The sequence below is a fragment of the Vulpes lagopus genome, chromosome 18, assembly GCF_018345385.1.
Source record: "Vulpes lagopus strain Blue_001 chromosome 18, ASM1834538v1, whole genome shotgun sequence".
Taxonomy (NCBI): Eukaryota; Metazoa; Chordata; class Mammalia; order Carnivora; family Canidae; genus Vulpes; species Vulpes lagopus.
The window spans coordinates 30,111,700-30,137,424 of record NC_054841.1 but is presented as its reverse complement, the minus strand read 5'-3'; the positions used below and the strand labels follow the sequence as shown (position 1 = coordinate 30,137,424).

At 52.8% G+C, this 25,725-nt stretch overlaps 1 protein-coding gene across 2 annotated transcripts; it reads left to right on the top strand.

Annotated features, from left to right (window-relative positions):
• Nucleotides 1-25,725, top strand: SIGLEC1 (sialic acid binding Ig like lectin 1). Of its 2 annotated transcripts, XM_041732842.1 has the most exons (22): nt 1-122; nt 5,822-5,896; nt 6,161-6,520; nt 6,778-7,074; nt 8,445-8,711; nt 9,023-9,277; nt 11,489-11,788; nt 12,522-12,779; nt 13,536-13,856; nt 14,115-14,369; nt 14,525-14,827; nt 16,940-17,200; nt 17,364-17,675; nt 18,437-18,688; nt 18,992-19,261; nt 19,351-19,602; nt 19,916-20,218; nt 20,850-21,110; nt 22,086-22,388; nt 23,126-23,228; nt 23,613-23,682; nt 24,382-25,725. In XM_041732842.1, exons 2-22 carry the CDS (start codon nt 5,848-5,850, stop codon nt 24,487-24,489), a joined length of 5,160 nt encoding a protein of 1,719 aa, XP_041588776.1. In that variant the 5' UTR covers nt 1-122; nt 5,822-5,847; the 3' UTR covers nt 24,490-25,725. The 2 variants fall into 2 exon arrangements, with proteins under 2 accessions (XP_041588776.1, XP_041588777.1); XM_041732843.1 differs by lacking the exons at nt 16,940-17,200; nt 17,364-17,675.

Below are 25,725 nucleotides of genomic sequence, written 5' to 3'. Positions count from 1 at the left end.
GAATCTCCTCTCTTAGGGCAGCAGAGCCCAGGGAAGCCACCAGCACTACAACCACCTGGGCCTCCTTCCTGTTCTTTTCTTCTGTGGTTCACAGCCCTGCAGCCCCTTCCCTGGTGGAGCAGGTACTGTTATCCCTGGAGTGTGTGAGGAGGGCTGGGGGAGAGGCTGTGCTGAGATTTGCTGGGAGTTGGGGGGGTGGTATCGAGAGTGGGTGCTGGACCCCAGACCAATCCAAGCCCTAGACACCAATCAAAGCTGCAGTCATGACCCAAACCCTTCCACACCCCCAGAGCTTCCCCAACCCACATCCTGATCCCATTCCTCACACCTTCCAGCCCTACCTTGCCCTCAGTTACACTCCAAACATTACTGCATCTCCATCCAGCCTCAACCCCTGACCTTCATCCTCTCCCAATCCATCACTGTCCCTTCCACATCCACCCAATTCCATCCCACATTGCAGCCAAAATTGACCTTCACCCTCACCCCACTGCTGCCCACCCCTCATCTTAGCCTCACAGGAGCCCAGTCCACTCACTCCTTTCATCACCACTTCTTCCCCCCAGTAGGACCCCTAGAATCACCTAGCACAGCTTGGGGGAGCTGGTCCTTGGGCTCCAGCCATTTATAGCCAGATTGAAGAACGAGATGTGAGATTTCTACTGCTCATTTAAAAGCCAGTAGACTTCATTTGTGGATTGTATGGCTTTTCAAGTGAAATCTTTGGCTTATGTTTGGGGCTTTCCACTATTACGAAGATAGTACACTCTGGAAGTGTCTGTCTGTACCCTGATTTCCTATCTGTGGGGCAGAGCACTCCAGATGGCCCTGTCACCTCATTTCCCTCCTTCTGCAGCTTGATAGGGAAGTTGAAGGGGAAACCCTGGTGCTAGGAAACAGAAACTGAATCCTGCATCACTGTCTGCAATGAAACTACCTCTACCCCTCCCTTCCCCAGGCCAGACTGGTCTCTGGGATCAGAGGTCAGGGACCAGCCAGCCCTGCCCAGCTATCTTGGGACACTTGGTCTCACATAGACTTTGCCCACCCACTTGCTCTCACACAGGCAGCAAATATGTGCACCCACTGTGTGCCAGGCCACCCCAGACCAACCCTGATGCATCATATACTAATTCTAGGAGTGGGGATTTAAACCCTATCTTCAGAGCACCCAAGACTTGGAGATACAAAGATGAACCTCAGGGACTTTCTGAGGTCTGGAGAACAATCCTCTCTCAGATGGTCATTGCCTAAGGAAGGGGTTGTTTCAGGGCTGCTCTGTCACCCCCCCCCCCAGGACTGGCAATCATCCCTTTACCACCAGGGGGTGCAAGGTCACGCCCACACATCCAGCTCATTGTCCAAGCCCTAGGAGCAGCACCTACCCCACAGCGGGAGGTTTCAAATAGAGACAAGGGTCTTCCTTTCTGGGGCTCATCTTGACCCTTCTTTTTCCTAGGAAGTTTTCTAGGATGAGGCTGGTCTTTGGGGTGGAACAGTTTGAGACAATGAGCTGGACTCTGGTGGGACTGACCTCTTGGGTGTTGGGGCTGGGTTAAGTGTAGGTGACATCTACATGATGTGATTTGGGGTGGTTCTAGAAAGGGTCCTCTCACGTGTTTCAAAAATCTCTGCTCCATTCTGGGGTTAGTAGGTCTAAAATATCATCATTCCTCTTGTAGTTTCAGCATTGTCCTTTCCTCTTTTTTTTTTCACATTTTATTTATTTATTCATGAGAGACACAGAGAGAGGGGCAAAGACATAGGCAGGAGGAGAAGCAGGCTCCTCGCTCCTCGAGGGGTGTCTGATGAGGGACTCGATCCCAGGACTCTGGGGTCACGACTTGAGCCAAAGGCAGAGACTCAACCACTGAGCCACCCAAGTGCCCCAGCATTGTCCTTTCCATGGCCCCAAATGGGAACAGTAGGAACACTGGAGCCAACATGCTGCTACCTTCCTGATGTCTCTGCTACAGCAGAGCTGACCTCATTACCCAGTGCGGCTCTGAGCCCCAGAGCCTGTCCCAAACATGCCCAGTGTACCTTCCAGCCCAACATCCAGGCCATACCCCAGCCCAGCATGGGCCTTTCCTACAGCCAAGGACCAGGTGTAGAAGCTGTTGGGTATATCCTCCTGTGAGAGGAACAGGTCTAGAAATACCCAAAGAATCAGGACAAGCCACTGGGCCTCAGCAAATGATCAGGGCTGTCTGCTGTTTGGTCCCCTGAGAAACAGTGTTCTTCCCACATCTTTGCTTTGCCCTGTTCCTGAAAGGATGCCCTTTCTCACATCACACTTGGCTAAGTACCGTCATCCTGATAGACAATTCAGATCCCATCCAGGCCCTGGGTGTCTGCTCAGCCCCTTCCCAGGTATGCCCCCTGGTAGTCGCCAGAATCAGTTGGGCCCGATCCTGTGGCCATGGGCTGGGGGCTGGGAGATGTCATGAGTTTCCTGTCCCATTCTCAATCTTCTCAGGCCTGCCCCCTCATTCTGCTGAGTCAGCATGTAGGATCAGGGAGGATTGCAAAATTGGCAACATGGATTTTTGTTTTTTGTTTTTTAAAGATTTATTATTTGAGAGAGAGAGAGAGAGAGAGAGAGAGAGAAAGGATGAGCAGTGGGAAGGAGCAGAGGGAGAAGGAGAAGTGGACTTCCCCTTAGCTGGGAGCCTGACAATGGGCTCAATCCCAAGACCCTGAGAGTATGACCTGAGCCCAAGGCAAGATGCTTAACTGACTGAGCGACCCAGGTGCCCTAGCACCATGGGTTTTTGTATGCATGTTGTAAAATATACTTAACATAAAACGTACAGTAGTTTTAAACATTTTTAAGTGTACAGTTCAGCAGCATTAAATACATTCACAGTATTGTGTAACCATTACTGCTGTGGATTTCCAGAAATTTTTCATCATCCGAAAAAGAGACTCTGTATTCATTAAACATTAACTCTCCACTCTCTCCTCCACATCCCCTACTTGCCCCTGTAACCACTACTTCACTTTCTGTCTCTTTGAATTTGCATACTCCAGGTACCTCATATAAGTAGAATCATACAATATTTGCCTTTTGATATGTGGCTGGTTTCACTTAGAATAATGTTTTTAGGGTTCACCCATGTTGTCACATGAGTCAGAATTGTGTTCCTTCCTATGATTGAATAACATTCTATTGTATGGATAGACCACATCTCTTTTATCCATTTGTCTATTGATGGGCACTTGATGGGTTGTTTCCATTTTTTGGCTATTATGAATAATGCTGCTATGAACATGAATATACAAGTATCTGCTTGAGGCTCTGTTTTTTATTTTATTTTATTTTATTTATTTTATTTTTTTGAGAGAGAGAGAGAGAGAGAGAGGCAGAGACACAGGCAGTGAGAGAAGCAGACTCCATGTAGGGAGCCTGATGTTTGACTCGATTCCGGGTCTTCAGGATCACACCCTGGGCTGAAGGCGGGTGCTAAACCACTGAGCCACCCAGGGATCCATGAGGCTCTGTTTTAAAATCTTTTGGGTTGGGGTGCCTGGGTGGCTTAGTGCCTGAGGGTCTGCCTTTGGCTCAGGTTGTGATCCTAGGATTGAGTCCCGAATTGGGCTCCTCAGAGGGAGCCTGCTTCTCCCTTTGCCTATGTCTTTGCCTCTCTCTGTGTGTCTCTTATAAATAAATAAATAAAACCTTAAAAAATAAAAAAAAATCTTTGGGGTTGATACCTAGCAGTGAAATTGCTGGAGGCCATGGTAATCTATGTTTGACTTTTGAGGAGCCACCAAACTATTTTCCACAGAGGCTGTGCCATTTTACATTCCCACCAGCAGTGCATGGGGCTTCCAATTTTTCCACATCCTCATCAACACTCATTGTTTTCTGGTTTTGTTTGTTAAGAGCCATTTTGATGGGTATGAAGTGGTAGCTGATTGTGCCTTTAATTTGTATTTCCCTATTGACTAATGATGTTGAACATCTTTTTATGGGCTTATTGGCTACTTGTATATCATCTTTGGAGAAGTGTGTATTGAAGTTCTTACGCCATTTGTTGAATTTGGGTTGTTTGGGGTTTTGTTGTTGTTCTTGTTGAGTTGTAGGAGTTCTTTATATATTCTAGATATCAACCCCTTTCTTTTTTTTTTTAATTTTTTAAAATTTATTTATGTATGATAGTCACAATGAGAGAGAGGCAGAGACATAGGCAGAGGGAGAAGCACGCTCCATGCACTGGGAGCCCGACGTGGGATTCGATCCCAGGTCTCCAGGATCGCGCCCTGGGCCAAAGGCAGGCGCTAAACCGTTGAGCCACCCAGGGATCCCTCAACCCCTTTCAAATAGATAATTTGCAAATGTTTTCTTCCATTCTGTGGGTTCTCTTTTCACTCTCTTGGTAGTGTCCTTTGATGTGTACAAAAGTTTTAAATTTTTATGAAGTCCAATTTATCTAATTTTTTTTCTTTTGTTGCTTATGCTTTTGGTGTCATACCTCAGAAATCATTACCTGGTCTTAGGGCAAGGAGATTGTCACCCATGTTTTCTTCTAGTGGTTTTATACTTTAAGTTAAATGTATTTCTGGCATTCCTCCCCCCCAGATTCATATATGTGGCACCCCTTAGGGCCTCATCTCCAGGAGGGCCACTCAAAGGCAGAAATTCACTTTCTTTTTTTAAGATTTTAAAAAATTTATTCATGAGAGAGAGAGAGAGGCAGAGACACAGGCAGAGAGAGATAAGCAGGCTTCATGCAGGGAGCCCAATGCGGGACTTCATCCCGTGTCTCCAGGATCATGCCCTGGGCCAAAGGCAGGTGTTTAACCACTGAGCCACCCAGGGATCCCGAGAAACTCACCTTCTTATATATGGTGTACAGTAGGCATTTAATTCATGTTTGGGGGATACATGTTGTGCAGGGCTTGTGTCCCCTGCCCAGACTTTCCCTGCCACCAACCCCAGGCCCTCAAGGATCACACTCCTCTCTTGTTCACAATTGCAAGGCTTGGGGGGCTCTGTACTGCCTCAGGGCATGTGTCCTCAGTCCCCACTCCTGAGAAATGGGGATCACAAACTGCCAAGGTCCAGGCGAGCACAGAGATGCCTGTGGGGTGACTACAGGGACCCCATAGGGGAAGTTTCAGCTGCCTCTTAAGAGTGAATAAAGAGGGTTCAGCAGGCAAAGATTATTTGTGGTGGGGGCAGAGCTGCTCAGTTGGAAAGTCTATGGGACTAGCCATAGGCTGTGTGTGTGGGGAGCAGGGAATGGGGGCAGAAGTGAGAGTCGGAAGGAGGACCTTTCAGGGATGGAAGTAAGTGCTTAAAGGCAGCACTTTGGTAAGTATTCAGTCCCATTGTGGCCTACAGCTGGTAAGGCTTATGGTCAGGAGACAAGTTTTAAACCCTCATTCTTGCAGGGTGCCTTGGAGTGAGTCACTGGGCCTCTCTGGGCTCCTAGCTAGTTCCTGTTGGCTTGAGTGGTGGGGAAGAGGTAGGGAAGTGAGAGGAAAGGGAGAAACAGCTGCTCATCTGCTTTGGAGGAGTGCCCTCGAGGGGCTGGGAAAGCAGAACTTGGGGTGGGGCTGAGGGACACACAGAGGGTTTTCTGAGGCATGCCACTGGGTGAAGGTATTCTGGGGTGCAGTCCGAGCCAGGAACGTGGGCTCCTGACTCCCTGCTGTTGGCTGCCCTAGAGTCCTTGGCAGCCCTGCCCTTCCACAGGGTCAACTGTCATAGCATGCTGGGGGCACAGAGCTGGACTCTCAGCAGACTGTGAGGCTGAGGTGCTCTAGGGTGCCCTTGTGTGCCCAGCCAGCACAGTGTATATCTCCTCCTTAGGCACCAGAGCCAGTGTCAAACCTGCTATGGACTTCCTGCTCCAGCTTCTCCAGTTGGTCTCATTTATCTCGGCAGGTGAGCTGCATTGACCTTGCCCATGCCACGGGGCCTGGCCCTGGGGCGTCCAGCCCTCCATTGGCCCCTGACAGACGGCACTGGGCCTCGTCACAGGTCTGTCCGCAGAATGAAGGACAGCTCAGGGCAGCAGTGGCTGGGGCGGGGGATTGGGGGGTGGGCAGGCTGCTCCAGGTGCACATTGTTGGAGGCAGGGCAGACCTGAGGGCTTTGCAGTGACACCAGGTCTTCACCACTCTCCTCTCTGTCTTGCCTCACCTGCAGGCCTGGCCTCATGGGGTATCTCCAGTCCCCAGGATGTGAAGGGCGTGAAGGGGTCCTGCCTCATCATCCCCTGTGTCTTCAGTTTCCCGGCTGACGTGAAAGTGACCAATGGCATCACAGCCATCTGGTACTACGACTACTCGGGCAACCGGCAGGTGGTGAGCCATTCGGAGAACCCCAAGCTGGTGGAGGCACAGTTTCATGGCCGTGCCCAGTTCCTGGGGCACACGGAGCACAAGATGTGTACCCTGCTGCTGAAGGACCTGCGGCCTGAGGATTCAGGCTCCTACAACTTCCGTTTTGAGATCAGTGATGTCAACAGCTGGTCTGATGTTAAAGGCACTGTGGTTACTGTGACAGGTGAGGGCAGAGCGACCTGGCTCCTGGCTGGAAGGGTCTCCCAAGCTGCTTCTGGCCCCATGGGCTCAGAGCCCCAATCCTAAGCCCAACCCCTGCAGCCCCTTTGCATTTACCCTATGTGGGGCTGGGGGTAGGGAGCGGCCTCTCCTTCCTCTTGAGGGACTCTGCCCAGGTCCTGCCCCTCAGCTGGGCTTTCTAGGGCAAGAGACCTCACGTGTGGTGAAGGGGAGTCCTAAGTCTCTGGTCTTTGTCCCCAGAGACGCCCGAGACACCCACCATTGCCTCGGCGGCAGAGCTTCATGAAGGCACAGAGGCCTACTTCAACTGCTCCACTCCCTACGCCTGCCCGGAGGAGCACATCAGCCTGCAGTGGCAAGGCCAGGACCCCTCACGCTCGGTCACCTCCAGCTTCCAGAATCTCAAGCCCACGGGCATCAGCCACCTGGGGACCCTCCATATGGCCCTGTCCTGGCAGGACCACGGCCGGACCCTACAGTGCGAACTCTCAGTGGCCAAGCAGAGGATTCAGGGCAAGATTCACCTCCAAGTGCAGTGTGAGTGTGCTGGGGGCCATACCCTTGGCACCAAGCACACATCTGTGGCTTCCCCAGTGGAAACCAGTCTCTTCTCCAGCCCTCGCCTCGACCCGGAAAAAAAGTCAGGCACAGTTGGACCTCCAGGGTCAAGCAGGGGGAGAGACACTGCAAAGCCCTAAGACCCACGGCTGAAGGCTCCCTTCTATCTCTTGTCCCTGAGGCCAGGTTGGGCAGAGACAAGGAGACACAGAGAGCCGGAGAATTGGGGGCTCATACAGTGAGGCCTCTGAGATTTAATACAGCTCTGGAGGATGCTGGGGGGTGGTAAGGAGGGTTCATCCCTTCCCTGCCTAAGGCTGCTCACAGTGATCAGGGTATCACCTGGACATGGCAAAGAGATGGTGGAAGAAAACCTGAGTTTCTACTTGATTCTGAGTCTTCCCCTCACAGTAAAACATGAAAGCCTGTTCTAGAACCACTGCTATTCACAGACCTCAGGCTGCCTGGATCCACCACTTAGCTGAGCAAACTGGGTGAATTACCTGCCCCTCAGAGCCTCTATGTCTTCCTCTACTAAGTAGACTCCTAGATCTCAAGAAACTGTTATGGAAATTGAAGGAGTGCTTGGCACATACGGAGTGCTCTAAAATATTAGCTTCTGTTATCTTCATATTTACCTAGATTAAGCACTTGAAAATATTAGCTTTTATTAGCATATTTACATTTTGGAACAAAATTTATAGAAATGCAGTTGTTTTGTATGGTTGGGACCTTCTTTTTTAAAAATTTTTATTTATTTATTTGAGAGAAAGAGATAGCAAGAGAGAGAGTATGAGCAGAGGGAAGAGGGAGAAGCAGGCTCCCTGCTGAGCCAGGAACCCTATATGGGACTCAATCCCAGGACCCTGGGATCATGACCTGAGCCGAAGGCAGACATGTCACCAACTGAGCCACCCAGGTGCCCTGTTGGCACCCTCCTTATGAATGGGTTAACCATTCTCAGAGCTCTCTGAACTCTGCCTTTGGACCCTTCCATGAAGTGTTTTGTTCCCTGCCAACAGCTACTACAGGCCACCTAAGCAGGCACTATGGTGTTCACGATACCCAAATAGAATTGAGAGCAGTGGACAGTGTCATGAAGCAGAAAGCCATAGAAGCCAATGTAGGCTGGACGCTAGGCCAAGCACTGCATCGTCAGGCCCTCAGTGGAGAAGGAAGGAATCAAGACCTCTTCACGAGGTGGGGGGCAGCGCCTGCCTTGACAGGGGAAGTGAAAGGCCTAATGATTATCTGGGCAGGCTTCGTTAGGCAGAGTGTTGAAAGAGGTGAGAAGCGCCACCACTGCCCTCCCTGGGCCCCTCACCTGATGCCGCCATCTTGTCTTACAGATGCCCCTAAGGGCGTGGAGATCCTTCTCAGCCCCTCAGGGCGGAACATCCTTCCAGGTGATCTGGTCATACTCACCTGCCAGGTGAACAGCAGCTACCCTGAGGTCAGTTTTGTGCAGTGGACCAAGGATGGGACGCAGCTCCAAGTCCAGGGTCGTATGCTGAAGTTGTCCCAGGCAACCCTGGACGATGCTGGTAACTACACCTGCAAAGCTGGAAATGCCGTGGGCTCCTCAGTCTCACCCCCCATCAGCCTCCACATCTTCAGTGAGTCCTGCATGAGCCTGGGTCTTGACCAGAGGGTGGGGAGGGGTCCTGGCCACTGTTGCTAAAGAGAGCCAGGCCAAGTTACCTCCTGGGATGTGGGTATCGAGTCCTAGCTCTGCCTCAGTCCCTGGCAGGGTGGGACGTCACAAGAATCCCAGTAAACAGAACAAAGAGATATAGCACCCATCCAGAAGCCTCTGCTGCAGAAGGGGTCTGATACAGAACATGCAGGGATTAGGCTGATTGGCTACAACCCCAGTGCATGGGGAGTCAGTTGGGTGTTCCCCAGCATACTTCTGCTGCCCCCACAGTGGCTGAGGTCCAAGTGAGCCCAGCAGGCCCTATCGTAGAGAACCAGACGGTGACACTGACCTGCAACTTGCCCAAAGAAGCACCCAGCGAGCTGCGCTATAGCTGGTACAAGAACCACGTCTTGCTGGAGGATGCGCATAGCCACATTCTGCAGCTGCACTCAACCACCAGGGCCGATACTGGCTTCTACTTCTGTGAGGTGCATAATGCCTATGGCAGAGAGCGCTCCGGCCCTGTCAGCGTGGTGGTCAGCTGTAAGTGCCCAGGGCAGGGTGGCACTGGACACTGCCAGGGCCTGGTTGGAGGGTGGGGACCCCACAAGAGGGTTAGGGTCCTGGGCTTGGTTGGCTCTGAGTTCACATCTTTGCTCTGCATATATAGGCAAGCTTTGACCTCCCCAGGCTTCAATTTTCTCCTATTTTAGAATACTTTTCATGTCGAACAAGTTAAGCTTACAAAAAGTTGCCAGGAGAATACAAAGAATTGCCCATACCTTTAACCTAGATTTCCCATTTGTTAAGAGTTTGGTACATTTGCTTTTTCTATTTTATTTTTGAGAGAGAGAGAGAGAGAGCGCGCGCCAGGGGTATGAGGGTCAGAGGGAGAAGGAGAGAGACAATCTTAAGCAGGTCCACACCTGGCCTCAGAGTGGGCTTGGTCTCATGACCCTGACTGAGATCATGATTTGAGTTGAATTCTTGGTCTCCCTCTGCCTGCGTCTCTGCCTCTGTGTGTGTGTATGTCTCTCATGAATAAAGAAATAAAAGTCTTTAAAAAAAAAAGAATTGGACACTTAACTGACTGAACGCCCCAGGAGCCCCCCAGTAGATTTTATTTTTAAAAATAGTTTTATTTTTTTATTTTTAAAAGATTTTATTTATTTATTCATGAGACACACACAGAAAGAGAGAGAGACAGAGACAGAGACAGAGAGAGGCAGAGACACAGGCAGAGGGAGAAGCAGGCTCCATGCAGGGAGCCCAATGTGGGACCCGATCCTGGGTCTCCAGGATCACACCCTGGGCTGAACGCGGCGCTAAACCGCTGAGCCACCCAGGGTGCCCTAAAAATAGTTTTAAATTTACAAAAATGTTGAGCAGATAGTATAGAGTTCCCATGTATCCTTTCCTTGCAAAGTTTTCCCTATATTGACATCTTGGATTAGTGTCATGTTTGTTGCAATTACTGAACCAACTCTGTATTCATCATTACAGTACCATACAGAATAGTTTCACTGACATAAAAATCCCCTGTCCTCCACCTATTTATCTGTTGAGTGCCTGGCAACCACAGGCAAAAAAAAAATTTGCCTCTTCCAGAATCAAATAGTTGGAATCATACAGAGGTATTCTTTTTTTTTTTAAAGACTGTATTTATTCATTTGGGAGAGAGAGGGCATGAGCGACCAGGAAGGGAGAGAGAGAGAGAGAGTATCTGAAGCAGACTTGCCCTGAGCATGGAGCCAATGCAGACTCCATCCCACAACAGTGAGACCATGACCTGAGCCAAAACCAAGACCCTGCATTACATTCAGTTGTCACATCTCTTTATTTTTCTTTAATCTGAGACCATCTCTCATTCTTTCTTTATCTTTTTAAAATAGCTTTTTATTTACTTATTTAAGAGAGACAGAGCACACGAGTGGGGGGGATGGCAGAGGGAGAGGGAGAAGCAGACTCCCTGCTGAGCGGGAAGCCCAACATGGGGCTGGATCCTGGGACCCTGAGATCATGATCTGAGCTGAAAGCAGATACTTAACTGAGTCCACCAGGCACCCCTTTCCTTGTATTTCTTGTGAAACTTAAAGAGCACAGGCCAGTTGTGTGGGTGTCCCTTGGTTTACATTTGTCTGAACTGAGTAGACTGAGCCTCTGCACCTGGGCAGCAACACCATGGCTGTGATGCTGTATCTGTCTTGCCACATCCCATCAGGAGGCCCATGATGTCGGTCTGTCCCATTGCTGGTAGTTATTCACCTTGATCACTTAGATGAGGTACTGTCCACTGCCAGGTGCCTCACCAGGTTCCTCATCTTTATTTTGTTTTAAATTTTATTTATTTATTCATGAGAGACTCACAGAGAGAGGCAAAGACATAGGCAAAGGGAGAAGCAGGTCCCCTGCGGGGACCCTGATGCAGGACTCAATCCCAGGACTCCGGGATCACAACCCGAGCCAAAGGAAGACGCTCAACCACTGAGCCACCCACGTGCCCCAGTTTTCTCATCTTTAAAGTAAGGACCCTGACCCCCCACTCACAGGGTTGCCACAACTACTGGTTGAGAAGACAAAGTGATTTGCCCAACCCAGGGACAAAAGTGTATTCAACAGGCACTCAGGATCTGTGGAGTTGCTCCCTTTGCAGAGCCTTGTGGGACAAATGAAGTGCAGGATCATAGCCTATTAAAAGGGGATTCGGGATTGCTCCTGTGTGACGGTGAATGTCATTTCCTCATCTCCACACAGACCCACCCCTTACCCCGGATCTAACTGCCTTCCTGGAGACACAGGAGGGGCTAGTTGGCATCTTTCATTGCTCAGTGGTCAGTGAGCCCCTGGCCACCCTGGTGCTGTCACACAATGGCCTTGTCCTGGCCTCCACCCAAGGGGAGGGTGACCACAGCTCACGCTTCAGTGTCTTCTCCACTCCTAACTCCCTGAATCTGGAGATCCGAAACCTGGGGCCAGCTGACAGTGGGGAATATACATGCTCCGCCACCAACTCCCTTGGGAATTCATCCTCTACCTTGGGCTTCCATGCTAAAGGTAAGACAGGCATGGGGCGGGGGTGTGGGGTAGTGCTGGTGAAGGGCAGGAGAAGAAGGCTTGCTCTGGCCTTCCTCCTGGGAGTCCCAAGGACTTAGCTGATGGGATGATTATATATATATATATTATATATATTGATTATATATATTATATTATATATATATATATATATTTTTTTTTTTTTTAAATCACATCAAAGATCTGGGCTATTCAGTCATCCCAACCTGGGAGGTTCCAGAAGTCAAGGCAAAAGGGAAACACGGCAGGTTGCATTATTCCTTTCGTGCACATTCTGACTCTGAACTTGAAGGGTCCTTCATATCCATTTGCTTTTTATTTATCAAATGTTTGGGGCAGGCTAAGAGTCAGATGCAGAAGGAAAAATAGAAAAGCACGATTGTCCACATCTTAGTGTATACACTGCCGTTCCCTCCTTCTGAGGCTATGGCAGACAGAGCTCATCAACCAGGCCAGGTTTTTGATGTAAGCCGGGGCTCTGGCTCACAATCCTTCTCAACCATGCTGCAGCCAGCTACTACCAACAGATCAGAATTGGCTTTCAAGGACACACCCTCCTGATTATCAAGAGGTTCATGGAGCTGATGCCATGAAGTCCAGACCTACCTGCAGTCATGTGGGGGAGAGGAGAACCCTGGAGGTCTTCCTGCAGTCGGTGACACAGAGCTGCCGGTGTGCAGGGGACCTGAGCCTCCTTCACTCCCTCTTCTGCCAGTGGCCCACCTTCTCATCAGCCCCGCAGCAGAGGTGGTAGAAGGACAAGGAGTGACACTGAGCTGCAGGAGTGGTCTCAGCCTGACGCCTGACATCCGCTTCTCTTGGTACCGGAACGGAGCTCTGCTTCACCAGGGGCCCCGCAGCAGCCTTCAGCTCCCAGCAGCCTCCAGCACCGACGCCGGCTCTTACCACTGTCAGGCCGAGGATGGCCACACTGCCAGCGGCCCCTCCTCACCTGCCATCCTCACCGTGCTCTGTGAGCAGTCTTCCCACCAGCCCCTGCTAGCCGTGGGGAGGGTCAACCCACTGGAGCCCACCAGCCACCACGACCTCCCTCAGGCCCTCCTGACACTGCCCTGCCCTGGGGTCTAGATCAGGAAGGCAGCTACAGGTCTGGGTGCCATGCAGCTGTCTGCCCAGGACTGAAATGTGGGGAACAAGGCTGGAGCTTTCTCTAAGCTCCCCATGTCCCCTCCCTCAGCCTCAGCCCCAGCCCCTATAGTGCCCTCTGCTTCTAGCCTCAGATGCATCATGGACACCACATGTCCATGTGGTGTTGTCTTGACTGGGCCCTAGGCACCATACTTTGATATATATGTGCTCACCCATAGGCTGCGCCCTCACAGGCTTCCATAACCACAAAGGCAGAACCTCTCAGCACAGGGTCTGTGTCCTGTCAAGAGTGGCTCTCCATATTAGCTTAAGGGGCCAACACTCAGTGTGTCAGAAGCATACGACCTTATGCATGTTATGCTAGCCCACATGATGCCCTTGTCCAAAATAGAAAATGGCATTCCTTCCTCTGAAGACTCAAAATAGCACTAGAGCACACCTTAGCATGAGGGGCATGGGCTAATTCCTACTTTGGTTTGGTTGTCCTTGTGCAGTGCACAATCTACACAGCTGTGTATGGCAACTCTGAGTACATGCCCTTGTTTACTGTGCTTTGAGTGGACCTGGAGAACCCTGGTGGAGGCCATGGAATGAATACGTATGATCTTTCTCCCTACAGATGCCCCACGCCAGCCCACGTTCACTGCTCAGCTGGACCCCAATGCCTCAGGAGTTAGGGCTAGACGTCAAGGGCTACTCTTGTGCCGTGTGGACAGCAACCCCCCAGCCCAGCTGCGGCTACTCCACAGGGACCATGTTGTGGCCTCTTCCCTGCCATTGGGCTGTGGGGGCTGTTCCCAGCGGCTAAAGGTTACCAGAGCCCCCAACCTGCTGCGTCTGGAAATTGGTGAGCCGGTGCTGGAGGATGAGGGTGTGTACCTGTGTGAGGCCAGCAATGCCCTGGGCAACACCTCTGCCTCTGCAAACTTCGATGCCCAGGGTGAGTCAGCACAGGGAATGGGTGGCTCAGGGTCAGGGGCTGGTATGTGGGTCCCTGCAACCCTCCCACTCCAAGGCGGGTCTATCAGGTGAAACCACCCCCATTGGGCAGGGGAGTTGGCTTTTCTCCCCTGCCCCATGGGCACCCCAGGGGTTCTCCTTCCTGTCTTCTCCAGGCTGGGGGGCTGGGCCCTGACTCCAGGGGGGAAGCAGTCAAGGCGAGGCCTGTCTCAGGTGGCCTGTGTTGGCTGCTCTCCAGCCACCACCCTGGTCATCATGCCATCACACACGCTGCCGGAGGGCACTGGAGCCAACCTGACTTGCAGTGTGAGCCGGGAAGCCAGTGGCCCTGCCAACTTCTCCTGGTTCCGGAATGGGGCCCTGTGGACCCAGGGCCCCCTGGAGACTGTGACACTGCTGCCTGTGGCCAGAACAGATGCTGCTGTCTACGCCTGCCGCATCCTCACAGAGGCTGAGGCCCAGCTCTCCACCCCGGTGGTCCTGAGTGTGCTCTGTGGGTGATGTGCAGGACAGGGTTGGGTACTCCGAGGGTGAAGGAGTGGTCAGTGGGAAGGGAGCAAGGTGGGGGGGGGGGGGGAAGAGCAGGCTTGGACTGTGTGTGGAGAGAGGGAGGGGCAGGGAGTGGCCTGAACCCCTTCCCGTCTGCAGATCCCCCTGACCCTCCAAAGCTGTCAGCCCTCCTGGACGTGGGCCAGGGTCACATGGTAGTGTTCATCTGCGCTGTGGACAGTCGCCCTCTGGCCCAGCTGGCCCTGTTCCATGAGGAGCGCCTCCTGGCCACCAGCCTGGGGCCCCTGCTCTCCCTCCGTGGCCGCCTCCAGGTCAAAGTCTCAGCCAACTTCCTGCAGCTAGAAGTCCGAGACTTGAGCCTTGGGGACTCTGGAAACTACCGCTGTGTGGCCACAAATGTCCTCGGATCCACCAACACTTCTCTCTTCTTTCAGGTCCGAGGTGAGTGTTAGTTCTCTAAAGATGTGATAGATCCAAATGCCCTGGGGGCGACTCTAGCCAGGCTTTGCATAGAAATGTGAGTCTTTTTCAGTCATCATTAGGGGAGTTTCTAGCTAGCCAGCAGGCCTTCTGTCTTCAGCTGAATATTTTCACCTGCAATCACTGTGGCAACCACTAGGAGGCAGTGACAATCGCATAGGGTGCCTTGTTTGGTTGGAACACTTACAGAAACTTCTTTTATAGTAATATAATCCTGTTACATAACAAGAATTTTCATACACAACCGAAGACATATGTATACTATGCATACATATACTGTAATACATGTATGTGAATGTGAATATGCACATATATGTATACATAGAAATATATACACATATAAAAAGAATGTATCATAATCTTTATACATACATAGAATTTACTTCTATAACATAAAATTTCCTTTTTTAAAAAGGTTTTTTATTTATTTATGAGGGATAGAGATAGAGAGAGAGAGAGAGAGAGACAGGCAGAGGAAGAATCAGGCTCAGGGAGCTGGATGTGGGACTCGATCCTGGGTCTCCAGGATCTGGGCTGCAGGCGGCGATAAACCGCTGCGCCACCAGGCCTGCCCCCTAGGTAGGATTTTTATAGAAATTTTATTTTAGGGCAGCCCCAGCGGCTTTGCGGTTTAGCGTCCCCTTCAGCCTGGGGTGTGATCCCGGAGACCCGGGATTGAGTCCCATGTCGGGCTCCCTGGAGCCTGCTTCTCCCTCTGCCTGTGTCTCTGCCTCTGTGTGTGTGTGTGTGTGTGTGTGTGTCTCATGAATAAAAAAATAAAATCTTAAAAAAAAAAAATCCTGCCTAAGTGAATAAGCCAAGAAAAGGGAAAGTTAGTACCCATAATTCTGCAAAGGCCAAAGAAAAACACACTTTTTTTCTCCCACAATGATAAACATCCATTTTTGAACACTGTCCTTGGGCCTTGGTTCTATATGTCTTTTCTTATGTGTCATACCCGTTTCACTGGCAGAGACATTGAGGGCCAGTTTCAGAAGCTTGCTCATGGTCACATGACTAGCTAGCTCTGGATTGATTTGGTTCTGATTCCAGGCACAGCCTTTGCTCTCACCACTCCAGTATCCCTCCTTTTCACTCCCTGACCCTGGTCTCTTCCTGCTTGGGACCCAGAGGATGCCGGGATTGCCCTTTGCCTGGTCCCCAGTTCTTGGGCTCTCATGACTTGGAGCCTGGGTGCGGAGCTGAGCTGGAGAAGACTCAAAACCACACAGTGGCTAACTTCCCCTCCAAGCCCTGGGTCACCCATGCTGGGTCCAGTTCTCTAGCAGAACAATGGCCCTCGATGTTACACAAGCCCCTTCCATTTCAGGGCTTGATGGGGTCAAACCAGCATTTACATTTTTTTTTTAATTTATTTATTCATGAGAGACACACACACAGAGAGAGGCAGAGACACAGGCCAAGGAAGAAGCAGGCTCCCTGCAAGGAGCCCGATGTGGGACTCGATCTCAGATCCCAGGATCACGCCCTGGGCCCAAGGCAGACGCTCAACCACTGAGCCACCCAGGTGTTCCAAACCAGCGTTTTTTAAAAATTATTTATTCATTATTCATGAGAGACAGAGAAAGAGAGTCAGAGACACAGGCAGAGGGAGAAGCAGGCTCCCTGCGGGGAACCTGATGCAGAACTCCATCCCAGGATCCTGGGATCACAACCTGAGCTAAAGGCAGACATTCAACCACTGAATCATCCAAGCGTCTCAAACCAGCATTTGTTAAGAGCAAACTTGTGCAGGCACTGTGCCTGGCACAGGGTTAGAGGTCATGCAAGCTGGGCCTTCTGGTAGGTGAGAGATGAATGACAGAACAAATCTGTTGCTCAAGGTGGTGGGTGCTAAAGGCCAGGAGAAACCCAGTGCAGGGGAGTTGGGAGCAGGACAGGAGGAGGCATGGAGCTGAAGTGGGACCTTTGCTGGTGGTCTGGTAGAGGGGTTGTGGCTCCAGAACATAGAATTGGGATCATGCAGTCCTGGTGTGGACCTATCCACAGTCCCAGACTGGGGGAGGGTGCTGGGCCAGAGGGCCCTTACCTGCCTTTGGTTTCTCCCTACAGAAGCCTGGGTCCAGGTGTCCCCATCACCTGAGCTCCGGGAGGGCCAGGCTGTGGTCTTGAGCTGCCAGGTGCCCCCAGGGGTCCTGGAGGGGACTTCATACCTCTGGTATCAGGATGGCCAGCCCCTCCCAGAGTCGAACTCGGCCACACTACGCTTTGCAGCCATTACTTTGAGCCAGGCTGGGGCCTACCATTGCCGAGCCCAGGCTCCAGGCTCAGCCACCATGAGCCTGGCTGCTCCTGTCAGCCTCCACGTGTCCTGTAAGCTCTCATCCTTCTGTGTTTCTTGGGGGTGGGGGGAGGGTGAAGGAAACAAGGGTACCGCTGGAGGATGGGTTGGGGGAGCTCTGGCCCTGGGCTCTGCCTCCACAAGAGAGCACCTGATGAGGAACCAGGTGTCCTGGCCACTCCCTGCCTCCTGTAGATGCCCCTCGCCAGGCCACGCTTACCACCCTGATGGACACAGGCCCCAGGCGACTGGGCCTCCTCCTGTGCCGTGTGAAGAGTGACCCTCCAGCTCACCTACGACTGCTCCACAGGGATCACCTCATGGCCTCCACCCTACAAGGTGTGGGGGAGCTTGCAAGTAGCTCTCCCCGGCTGCAGGTGACTGTGGCCCGCAACACACTTCGCTTGGAGATCCATGATGTAGTGTTGGAGGATGAGGGCGTCTACACCTGCCAGGCCAACAATACCTTGGGCCAGGCCTCAGCCTCTGCCACCTTCGATGCCCAGGGTCAGTGTCAGAGTGTGAGTGTGTGCATGGGTGGCTCCTTTAAGAGAGGAGAGGAGGGGCAACCCGGGTGGCTCAGCAGTTTAGCGCCTGCCTTCGGCCCAGGACATGATCCTGGGGACCTGGGATCAAGTCCCATGTTGGGCTCCCTGCACTGAGCCTGCTTCTCCCTCTGCCTGTGTCTCTGCCTCTCTCTCTCTCTCTCTCTCTCTCTCTCTCTCTCTCTGTATCTCTCATGAATAAATAAAGTCTTTAAAAGAGAGAGAGAGAGAGAGAGTAGAGGAGGCTGGAGAGCATCTGGAAGCCTGAGGCACGGGCAGGTGGGCAGGCGAGCTAAGCAGGACTGTTCCATTCCCAGCTTCCTGTAAGGGCAGTAGACTCCAGACTTGGCTTTCATGAAAGAGCCTTTTTAAAAAACAGATGATTGCCTCGACGTCCAAGTGATAAAGCTAATCAGAAAGTGGCGGAGGTGGGAGGTATTCAAGGAGAAAATACCACAGGGCAGGGAGGTTCATGTTCTCCCATGTGCCCCCCACCAGGGTCAGGGCGGGCTCAGGGCACTCCGGGGCCCTGCAGAACCATGCTTGGGGCCACCTGAGAGATGGTGGGCTGTTTCCCAAGTTTGACCTCGAGCCCCCTGTGCAGGTGGGCAGCCCGTGCCTCCCAGAGGCAAAGGGCTTCCCTCCCTCATGGAGACAAATGGCTTGCTTTACACAGCTTCACAAAGTGAAGTAAAGACACCCCGTGTCTTTCCCTCTCCCCAGCTGTGAGTGTGCATGTGTGGCCCAAGGCCATCGTGCAGGAGGGGCAGCTGGTGAACCTGACCTGCCTTGTGTGGACCACCAACCTGACCCAGCCCACCTACACCTGGTACCGTGATGGGCAGCAGCGCCCAAGTGCCCTCTCCATCCTTCTGCCCAATGTCACAGTCATGGATGCTGCCTCCTACCGCTGTGGTGTGGTGAGGCCTGGCCAGGCACCCCACCTCTCCAGACCTGTCACTCTGGATGTCCTCTGTGAGTTTGGTTGGATGCAGGATAGGGCAAAAAGGAATGACAGCAGCCCACGGGGATCAAGGGCATGGCCAGAGCCCCACAGATGTCCAACCCAGGAACTCAGCCCCATCCATGTGATGAAGCTCAGGACAGGGAGCACTGAGTTGGGGGTCAGAAGGGAAAGGTTCTCTCTGGGAAGAGGAGCAGAGCCCTCAATTGGGCAGTTGGGGGCCCTTGGGATGGGGAGCCAGGGCCCTCCCGCTTTGAATCCTGCCAACTGGCCTCCTGACTGCGGTCTCTGAACTTTTCTTTGGATCCCTGTAGATGCACCCCGCAGCCTGCGCCTCACCTACCTCCTAGAGAGCCGTGGTGGACGGCTGGCCCAAGTACTGTGCACTGTGGACAGCCGCCCACCTGCTCAGCTGGCCCTCAGCCATGCTGGCCGCCTCCTGGCCTCCTCGACCACGGCTTCTGTCCCCAACACCCTGCGCCTGGAGTTGTGGGAGCCTGGGCCTCGCGACGAGGGTCTCTACAGCTGCTCTGCCCACAGTCCACTGGGCCAGGCCAATACATCCCTGGATCTGCGGCTAGAGGGTGAGACAGGGCCCAGGCCAAGCCCAGGAGGGGAAGGACCAGCTGTGGTGTCCAGCTGGGCCTCGGTGATCCTGATCTCCCTGGTGCAGGTGTGCAGGTGACCCTGGTTCCATCAGCCACTGTGCCCGAGGGAACCCCCATCACGGTGACCTGTGAAGACCCTGTTGCCCGCCCGCCCTGTCTCTACACCTGGTACCACAACAGCCGCTGGCTGCAGGAGGGGCCAGCTGCCTCTCTCTCATTCCCGGCAGCCACACGGGCTCACGCAGGTGCCTACTCCTGCCAGGTCCAGGATGCTCAGGGCACTCGCAGCTCCCGGCCCATAGCCCTGCAAGTCCACTGTGAGTAGGGGTCCTTGGCTGGGGGTGCTGAGGATGAGAGCTGGAGGAGGGCACCTCTGGGCCTTCATGGGGGTGGACACAGGACTGTAGTGGACCTCAGAATGGACACCTGGGAAAAGAAGGACATGGGTGAGGAGAGGAGAGACCCTAGGGCCCTGTGAACCCTGCCTGGGGGAATCTGCCCACAAGGTGTCACTTCTAGGAAGTGACCATCTGTCCAGAGGCTTCAGCCTCACCATTGCCAGGCAGGTAGGCTGTAGATGGCACAGGGTTGCCAAACAAGGCCCCTAACTGTGTCCTGTCATGCCCCCAGATGCCCCTCAGGGTGTGATCCTGTCATCCTTTCGGGACTCGAGGCTCAGCCCCATGGCCGTATTACAGTGTACTGTGGACAGTGAGCCACCTGCTGAGCTGGCCCTGTCCCTCAATGGCAAAGTGTTGGCCACCAGCCATGGGGTCCACGGCTTGGCATCGGGGACAGGCTATGTCCAGGTGGCCCGCAATGCCCTGCGGCTGCAGGTGCCAGATGCATCCTCAGGTGACAAGGACACCTACGTGTGCACAGCCCACAACTTCCTGGGCTCAGTCAGCACCACGGGTCAGCTGCAGGCAGAAGGTGAGTGGGTAAAGGGGGGAGAAGGGGCTCAGGCTCAGTGGGGCTCTGGCCATGCCATGTGTTTATATGAATGGTGGAGCTCCTACAAGATGGGAGCCTCGCCCCATCTGATGGAAGAGGAACAGCTCTCTGGAAGCGGTTGGCCAGCCTGAAGGGAAGAAACCCTTGTCCTTGGGGAACCCCCTACAAGGGTAGAACTGTAGCAGTGCCAAGGGTACCCCCAGATGCAGGGGAGACAGCACCCTGCCCTCACAGAACCCATCTGGAGTGAAGGCAGACCTGCCCTGGGGAAGCATGGGGTGGGAAGAGAGACACAGCCCTACCTTTAGGGAGCTGTGTGAGGGATGAGGTGGAGTCCCACCTTTGGGGGCATTCCATCTGAAAGCAGGACCCAACCCAGGCCTGTCCATCAGAAAGCCTGTCTTGTTAAGAGATACACAACCTTGTCTCAGAGGTCCCCAGTGCAAGAGATCTCAGTCTTATGGGAGAGACAGTCTCACCTCCGGGGCCCCCAAATCAGAACAGACCTTCCCATAATGCACAGAGACCTTTCAGATGCCCAGATCCCACCCAGGGACTCCAGCTCCGAGAGCCTGCAGATCCCTGACCGCCTCCTGGCCCTGGCCCACAGGTGTGCGTGTGGTGGCCGAGCCGGGGCTGGACATGCCTGAGGGTGCACCACTGAATCTGAGCTGCCAGCTCCCTGGTGGCCCTGCACCCACGGGCAACTCCACCTTCACTTGGTTCTGGAATGGCCAGCGGCTAGACGTGGAGCCTGTGGCCACCCTTGCCTTCGCCCACGTGGCCCGTGCCCAAGCTGGGCTGTACCACTGCCGGGCTGAGCTCCCCAGTGGGGCCAGTGTCTCTGCTCCCATCCTGCTCCGTGTGCTATGTGAGTATGACACCCCACACCCTGCCTCAGTCTATCCACACCTCACCTGCCCACCTCAAATCCTCCTTCTCTTCTGTCTGCAAAGAGCAAAGACTTTGCAGGTGTGGAGTACAGGCTTGGAAGGCTCCCGCTGGCTGACTGTGACCTTGTGCATACCTGCCTTGCTTTCCTCATGGGTAAAATGTCAGACAGGAGTATAGAGGATGCTACACGCAGAGTGCCTGGGGCCCTATTCTGTGCCTCATCAATGCCCCATGCTGTATCAGCCAGTGGTGGCTGCAATAGCAAGCCACTCCAAAATAGAGAGCTTATTTTTTTAAGATTTTATTTATTTATTTATTTGAGAGAGAGAGAATGAGACATAGCGAGAGAGAGCATTAGCAGGAGTGGGACAGAGGGAGAGCAGGCTCCTCACTGAGCAGGGAGACCAATGCAGGACTCGATCCCAGGACCCTGGGATCATGACCTGAGCCGAAGGCAGATTCTTAACTGGCTGAGCCACCAGATGTCCCTAAAATACCTTAAAACAGCAGCTGTTTTATTTGCTTACAATTCTCTGGGTCAGAAATTCAGGCTGGGCTGCACTGGCAGGTCTTTGGCTGGCCTCGCCTCATGTGGCTGCAGTTGCCCAGCGGCTGAGCTGAAGCTAGATGGTCGAGGATGGTTTCATCCTTGTGGCTGGCCGTGGGGGCTGGCTGCTGGCTAGGTCCGCATGGGTCCAGTAGGCTCGCCTGGGTTTCCCACATGACTATATTTGTAAGAGGGCAGAAGCTGTGAGGCCCCTTGAGGTCTAGCTCTGAAGCCACATAATGTCACTTCTGCTTTCTAGTGGTCAAAGCAAGTCACAGATCAAGGAGTGGGGAATAGATAATACCTCTTAATGCAACAAGTGGCAAAGTCGTCTTGCATGGGTACAGAGAAGGGAGGAATTTGTGGTGGTTTTCTGCAAGCATCCTACCCCCTGTGTTCCCACAGACCCTCCCAAGACGCCCACCATGACGGTCTTTGTGGAGCCTGACAGTGGCATCCAGGGCATCCTGGACTGCCGTGTGGACAGTGAGCCCCTAGCCAGCCTGAGCCTCCACCTCGGCAGTAGGCTGGTGGCCTCTAGCCATCCCTGGGGTGCTCCTGCAGAGCCACACATCCATGTCACAGCCACTGCCAATGCCCTGAGGGTGGACATGGAGGAGCTGAGGCCCAGTGACCAGGGGGAATATGTGTGTTCTGCCTCCAATGCCCTGGGATCTGCATCCGCTTCTACCTATTTCGGAACCAGAGGTAGGTGGCAGGGAGGGGGTCCATCTCCCAGGTCCCTATGTAGAAATGTCCAGCTCAAGAGTCCAGAGGCTTCCTTCTGAGATCTCTGAATCCCTTCTGCTATAATCAGTTTGTCTGACTAGTCTAGACCTGTTGCGTGAAACTCCTTTGCATGAGGAAGCTTCTTTTTTTTGTTTTTACATCTTTCTTTCATATTTATTTATTTATTTATTTATTTATTTATTTATTTATTTGAGACACACACAGAGAGAGAGAGAGAGAGACAGGCAGAGGGAGAAGCAGGCTCCATGGGCAGTCCCGGTGGTGCAGCGGTTTAGCGCCGCCTGCAGCCCAGGGCGTGATCCTGGAGACCTGGGATCCAGTTCCCCGTCGGGCTTTCTGCATGGGGCCTGCTTCTCCCTCTCCCCGTGTCTCTGCCTCTCTCTCTCTCTGTGTGTCTCTATGAATAGATAAAATCTTAAAAAAAAAAAAAAAAGAAGAAGAAGAAGAAGAAGAAGCAGACTCCATGCAGGGAGCCTGGGACTGGATCCTGGGACTCCAGGATCAGGCCCTGGGCTGAAGGCGGCGCTAAACTCTGAGCCCCCCCCCCCCCCCCCCCCCCCCCCCCGCCCCCGGGCTGCCCCATGAGGAAGCTTCTAAACTAAGATAATTTTCATCTTGGGGGAGTCACCAGGGGAGGGAGCACTGGAGGCCCCTGGAGCCCTAGCTGCCTCCTGAGCCTCACCCCTGTGTTTCAGCCTTGTATCGCCTGAGTCTGTTCCAGAAGCTAGTCTGGTTTCTGGGGCTGCTGGTGGGCCTCCTCTTCCTGTTGTTGGGCCTGGGGGCCTTCTACACCTGGAGGTAAATTCAGAGCTGGGGGTAGATGGAGTCACCTCATCTTCCCCACCTTCCCCTCAATATCCCCTCCTGTCACTCCTACCAGATGCACGGGTTCTGTATTTCCTAGCCCATCCCTTTTCCTCCCACTGCTCCAAATTTGGGATTGCTTCTAGAATCATCTTTAAATACATCTTGCTATAGTTTTCTTCTTTCTTTATCTGGACCCTGTCTGTATAAAGAAAGAGCTGGGAAGGAAAGAAGAAAGAGAGGGTACCTCACTTCCTCCAATGCCCCCACTGCTCTATTCAGTGAGCAGTCTGGGGCTAAGTACTTGGGGTCACGGGAAGGGACAAGGGTAGGCAGAGGGAGGGGAGAGACCCTCTGAGTCCTCTCTTGTTGTTGCAGGAGGCATTTTCGTAAACTGAACATGGGTGAGAATTTGGTGGAGATGACTTCTCAGAAGGAAACCATGCAGGTATTCATCCACCATGTAGATGCAGGCAGACACAATGCCTGGCTAACCCACGGTGTGGGGCTGGCGCCTAGAGACTGCTCTCATATATAGGATGGCCCCTGGGACTAGCTGGAGATTGGATAGAGAATATAGAGAAAGAGGGGCCCCTGAAAAGATAGGGAAGCCACATTCTGAATGGGGTACATATCAGTCCCATGCTTGCCTCAGGGGCACTTCTTTAGGTATCCTGCAGGCCAGGGTGACTGTTGGGTTCTCTATGGGACTTGCTGGCTGGGCAACTGGGGCAGACATTCTGAATGTAGCCGCTCCCAAGACACATCTTGGAACAGAGAACCCACCTGTGTTTCAGGTTCTCTCTTCCCCACTCCAGAGTCTGCCCACCACCTGGGCAGGGGTGAAAGTCTGTTTTCCCTTCCGTGTGATGTGTCCCCTTCTGCAGATCATCCATTTGGTGGGTCAGGGCTCATAGCCTCATTACCAGCCAGGCACATGCTCACTAATCCTCTTGGGACCTCTACCCAAGGTTTGGGGTCTGGGAGACTGCCCTCCAGAGTTAGAGGTCAGACAATGACCACTCTCGGAGTCATCCTGTCACCAGGATTTTCTCTGTGGGAAGCTCATTAGTCCTGATACAGTCACATGTGGGACCTTGTCCCGTGCTCTGCCCCTGAACTGACCTGTGGTGTTGTCTAACCTCAGGAGGAGGAGGTCACCAGAATCTCCGATGACTTGGGCCTCGTGAACAAGGCAGCATTGAGTCCCGACTGCCTCTGTGAAAACAACTCTACATCATCTGACTTTCTATGACCTGGCTCCAAACCCCTTGCCAAGAAAAATGGGCAGTGAGAAGTAGAAGTGAATCCTAATTTACCCAGGAGAGTGCTGACCCTGGGGGACTCTGAGGAGAAATGAACTGGCCATGTTGTCTATTTCTCTTTTCCTTTTCTGATTCCTCTCTTTATCTTCCAGTGGACTGCCCCTCACATCTTCTTCCTCCAAGTCCACCCTGGACTTCTTAGATGGATTAGAAAAGGAGAGGAGCTTCCTACATCCTCACAGGCTGGTCAAAGCACTCTGTATTAGCTAGAGTAGAAGTTAGGCTGCTCTAAGAAGAGACCAAATACAGTAACTTCAACATGAGGGAATTTTATTTTTCTCTCCCATACTAATTTGGGTATGCTATAGTAGTTTAAGGTGTCAGAATTTGAGATCCTTCTATTTGATGTTTCTCCACCCCTGAAATGTTACCTTTGATTGTGAGGTTCACGGTTGGCCCCCCCTGTGTTCACATTTCATCCAGCAAGAAGTGGAAACCATGTAAGTTGAAGGCACACTGATTCCCATTGTGGACACAATCCACAACTCACCAGTCATTTCCAGTCACTCCCCATTGGCTAGATTTGAGTCACGTGGCCACCCCAAGCTGTAAAGGATTCTCGGAAATGTAGTTTTTATTCTATTTACAAAGGACTCCCAACCATGGCCTCAACCCTGAGACTTCTGACATTGGTGAGGTTGCTGCCAGCAGGCTACATTTTTAGTGCCCATCTACTGAAAGCCAGGACATGTCTCTGGTCATTCTGTTCTTGGGTTTCCCAGAGGAGGTGGTCTCTCTCACACATTAAGGCTGAGGAAATCAGGATGGTTTGGTGGTCTCATCAGTGATCAAGTGTGCCCCCTCCCTCTCCCTCGGGGGCTTGTGTGCCAGAGGCTGTTAAGCGGAATGAGGGTCACAAAGAAGGAATAGCTTGCTCCTGTGAAGTCAGTGCCTGAGAGGAGCTAGTTCTTGGGTGGCCTGGTGACTCCCATCCCAGCCTGGTGGCAAATGATGGGAGGAACAAAAAGCCTGCCTGGAATTTGGGAGAGTACCCGGGAGTTGTCAGAGAGACTCACAGATTGGGAGGCCAGGTATGCTCCATGAAATCACAGCCAGTGAGCAGCTTCCTGGTCCCAGGTCCCATTTCTCGTAGGGCCTGATTGCCAGACTCTTCCTGGGAGCCTGTCTGGCATGTCCTTCCAATAAACAGCCATTCTGTGGCGTGA

Excerpts from the sequence above, each read along its gene's own strand:
- SIGLEC1 (XM_041732842.1), top strand. The coding sequence starts at position 5,848 with ATGGACTTCCTGCTCCAGCTTCTCCAGTTGGTCTCATTTATCTCGGCA. Across the intron at positions 9,278-11,488 it reads TGTCAGCGTGGTGGTCAGCT|ACCCACCCCTTACCCCGGAT; the intron begins GTAAGTGCCCAG and ends ATCTCCACACAG. Across the intron at positions 12,780-13,535 it reads TGCCATCCTCACCGTGCTCT|ATGCCCCACGCCAGCCCACG; the intron begins GTGAGCAGTCTT and ends TTCTCCCTACAG.